This window comes from Dioscorea cayenensis, chromosome 9, assembly GCF_009730915.1.
Source record: "Dioscorea cayenensis subsp. rotundata cultivar TDr96_F1 chromosome 9, TDr96_F1_v2_PseudoChromosome.rev07_lg8_w22 25.fasta, whole genome shotgun sequence".
Lineage (NCBI taxonomy): Eukaryota > Viridiplantae > Streptophyta > Magnoliopsida > Dioscoreales > Dioscoreaceae > Dioscorea > Dioscorea cayenensis.
In genome coordinates this window covers 15,837,951-15,842,145 of record NC_052479.1, presented here as the reverse complement: position 1 = coordinate 15,842,145, position 4,195 = coordinate 15,837,951, and the positions used below count along the sequence as shown (strand labels likewise).

Genomic DNA, 4,195 nt, shown 5'->3' with positions numbered 1-4,195 from the left:
GTCAAGGAGTCTTCCTACCATACCAGAATGCCTATTTTATAGTGCGTTAAGCTTCGTAGACAATGCTCATTCCGTGCTTGACTTACGAGCTCGTGTAGTAAGGCCTCGCCCTATTTCTTCAATAAGGGCTTATACACTCCACTCGCTGTCTACTAAACCAAGCGAAGCCTTCTTGGAGCTTCCCCCTTCCCTCACCCTACAATTTTCTTTCCACTCCACCTTCCTCGGTTTAGTTGGTTTGGAGGATTAATTGATTGGATACCTGAGAACCATAATCTTTCAAAGGAACAGCTTCTACGACGATAGATAGGGGTCAGGGTTGGTATCTATGCCCCTTGCCCTCCAAACATATTAGAGCCTTTCAGCTCGTTCTGCTCACACTCCATGATCTTCACGGCGGCACCCCCGTCACCATAGTGTGAGCTGGGAGCAGCTCCAAAAATCCTGGCCTACTTAAAAAAAAGAGCTTGAAAGTCAACTTCAACAACAAGAATACGAAAAAGTACACCTTGCTTGCCCACTGATCTGATCATATGTGAAATCCAATCCCTTCGCCTCGCCATGCCACTAGATCTATAATGACCGGCGAGTCGGAACATGTACATAACCACGCAGAGCGCCGGGCCGGGAATCGGAAGTCCTTTATGGAAGGGTGGGAAAGAAAGGAAAAATGGCCGGATTAGCAGGAGGGAGGGCGGCCCCACCCTGAAACAAAGGTGTACGTACATAAAAAAAGAGGCTAGTTATGTTGGTCTCCTTTCCATGTATATTGACCGGGAAGAGGGGAGGCTCTTGCGGAAGCCCTGCCCGCCCTTCTCTATTTTTGAGGGATCCCTCATATTGATGATTCCAGGCTTTCCGGACTCGTAACAGACGGCTAGGAACAAGAAGAGGATAAGTAGTCTCTGCCGTAGCAGGTCCTTCTCCTTCCGCTGAGACGGTTTTGTTCGTTCACCGCGGCACGAAAAATGAAGAAGCTGGAATAACTCAGAAAGAGGCCGTTGAGAGCTTTTTATAATAACTGTACGATCTTGGACTGGCCCCCTTCGCATGACCTAGAATGAAAAAGAGGTCCGTGCTACTATAAGGCCTCTCAACTCCTCCCTCAGGACACTGTTGCCTTGCCATGGGGACGGGGTAGCCCCGACTTCTATAGGTCCTTGGTTCGACCTCCTAATGAGAATTGAGGTCCTTGCGCGGGCGTCTCATCCCTAAGACTTGCTTGCTCTGTATGGAGTGCCCCGTGGTTCCTCGAGTGCCAGCCGCAGAGAGGAATGCCATCAACTAGGGCGCTATTTGCCACTAACCACTCGCTCGCCGGCCGCTCGGGCTCCGCGTTTCAAGTTTGTTATCCTAACCGTCTCCTCTGCTCTACCGGGAGCCTGGCCCCTTCTTCTATCTTATCTACTGCCTTGCTCCTCGGCTCCCTACTGCTCCAGCCGCTCGCTGTAATAGCTTGCTTCTCGGGTGGCTCGCACCCCGACCCCGGGTGGTGCGGCTGAGCCAGAGTGGGCTCAGCAGTCGGCCTATGTATCCGGGCGCACGCGTAAAGGCATGATTAGTTCCACGAATCTCACTGCACTGACCATAGTAAACTCCTTCTCGTTGTACCAAAATTGAGGTCTGATTTGAACGACCAGGTACAGCATCACATTTGACACCTGAGGAAGGTACAGCCCAACTATGAAGTACATCAGCAGGTGTTACAATCATACGTAGATGAGTTTTGGCTGGTACAACCACTCTATTGTCCACTTCTAATAAACGTGATTGACCCAATTCTGGATCATCTTCTGGAATCGTATAACTGTCAAAAGTGAGTGACTGTTCATCGGAACTGTTATAGTCCGAATACTCATAAGGTTGGGTCGACGCCCGCCTCCCCCCAAACTTGACTTGCAAGTTTCCCCGCAAAAAAGCTCTCCACGCCTACTCTTAGAAAGAGCACTATTCTTCTTTAGTTAGGTAGTTTTTCTCCCCTCTCAGAGACCGTAAGACCCCGGTGGAATCGAAGGACCGCTTACTAATAGGCAAGTAGGCAAGAGGGGACCCTTTCTCGCCCAGCCCTACCTACTTCAGTTAAGCTGGAACCGAAAAAGACCTGGTTCCACACACATGAGACAGGCAGAAGGTATGGGACGACCAGTTCACCACGGAAAGCGAATTCGATCCTATAGTCGTCTTTATTAGAAAAATGCGCAGTGGAAAGCTAGTCGGCTCGGCGAAGTTTTAGGCCCCAATAGATCAGATCAAGAGTGATTCCTCACCTATCCTGTCAGGGGCCAAGTCGAACGCTCGAGTATAGATTCCTTATGCTCATGTGAACGGCCGGCCCCCGTAGATCTAAAAGGATCCATCCATAGGGAAAGTTTGTCCACGAAAAAAAAGTCGTTCATGAGATCTCGAATTCCCACGTTCCAGCGTGCATTATGCCAGCAGGTCCCACCCCCAATTGATTGAGTCATCTTATTATATATAAGGACAAAGTCTATATCCTCTATATAAATCATAGGATCACTCTCTTATTAGGTAAATTCTCTGTGACGTGACCTCCCACCGTTCACGACATCCCGCTGCGAACGGCTCCTCGGTGGAGGAGTAGAAGCGCTGGTCCCCTTCGGTCAAGTGCTTGTGCCTGCTGTTACCTACCGTAGGACCTCCGTCCCCAAAGCGAAGAAAGAGGAGCAGGAACAAGAGGTTGTCCTCTCCTGACCCAGTAGTTCCGCAACGACTACCGTGGTTGTTGCCAACGGGGATCCCCCATTCCGAAAGGTAACAGGGGCCGGCCGTTAGGTCCAAAGTTGTATGCCACTGCTGTGGTGCCGATAGATTCACGACTTCAGCGCCGTTATCGGACATTGCTGGCTGAGCATCTATTTTTTTCGTATATCGCTCCACACCGAGAAGAGGTATGTGTACCTCCAGCAACAACAAGAATGGAACCATAGGGCTCCTATGCTGGGAGCATTTCGGGGTATAGGTCTAACCACCTCAACTCACCCCTTTCTGGCATGCTATAGTTCTTATAGTCTCTCGACGACGGGAATGGGAGATTACCGGTAAGCCAGATGCTTCGCGAACCACCGGTACATTTCGTTGCACTTATATCACCCCTTGTTAAGAGGCGCACTCGATACCATTGATGTCCAATAGCTTTGATAGTAATGGCTGGATCTACTACTACCTCGTCCATTGAGTATAACAGAGCAAACGATGGTATAGCAATGAACATCGGGATGATACTTGGAAATATAGTCCGAATAATCTCGATAGTAGTTCCATGAACAATCCTTAGCGGGATTGGATTAGTTTTCTCGTGGAAATGCCATAAAGCGCGAACCAGCATCCGTGATACGAAAACCAAAATCAGAATGAGGAAGAAAAAGATATCGTGATGTAAGTCAATGATTCCTTGCATAATAGGTGTTGCTGCGTCTTGAGATCCTAATTGCCATGGTTCCGCAGCATCACAAGGAGCGATTGTGAGGAATCGCCATTCTAATTCTATAACAATCATTGGAATTTCCATTCCATTCTGCTCTGCTCGCGAAAATCAATATAGAGACTTGAATAGACTTGGCCTTGGTTTTTCCAACAAAAAGTCTGATGGGATTGATTGGCATTCAATGCATGATTTTCGATAGGCTTTTTCATTTGTGGTAGACTGAACACCCGATAAAAATCAAAGAAAACTACAAGAAGCCCTATTCTTGAAGTGAACGGCCGCTTTCTTGGAACTCAACTTATTAAGACATCCTCATGACCTTTGATATAGGGATTCTTTTGACCTTAGATATCGTTGTTTGTCCTTCGCAAGTGCGCTCCACGAGCACTATACATCTCATCTTTCTTAGATGAAAACAAAACACGCCCTACATGCTTAGATGAGAACAAAGGCCTCAACTAATAAGCAGAGCAGAGTGAAACAATAAAAGCAGGCGTGCTCTTATTTATTAAACGTTATACGATGCCACTATCGGGATTCAACGATGCCAACTAGAGCTACTGACCAGCAAGCAGCAAGCTAGCGTAGGCAATAGTGTCCGGATACACCCCAGTGCTAATAGCTCTAGCTTTAGATTCGTAAGGCTAGCCAGCCGACTTATATACTAATACTAATAGGTCGAAATAAATCCCTTTTCGAACAAGAGAAGAGACTAATGGAACGGACTCTGGAAGTGCTGTAAGGCTAGCA

At 47.9% G+C, this 4,195-nt stretch overlaps 1 protein-coding gene across 1 annotated transcript; it reads right to left on the bottom strand.

Moving 5' to 3' along the window:
• Positions 1 to 229: 229 nt before the first annotated feature.
• LOC120268314 (cytochrome c oxidase subunit 2) lies at positions 230 to 3,751 on the bottom strand. Its single transcript, XM_039275757.1, has 3 exons — positions 3,131 to 3,751; positions 1,545 to 1,890; positions 230 to 306 (listed from the first exon to the last, which is right to left on the bottom strand). Exons 1-3 carry the CDS (start codon positions 3,527 to 3,529, stop codon positions 230 to 232), a joined length of 822 nt encoding a protein of 273 aa, XP_039131691.1. The 5' UTR covers positions 3,530 to 3,751.
• Positions 3,752 to 4,195: the final 444 nt, after the last annotated feature.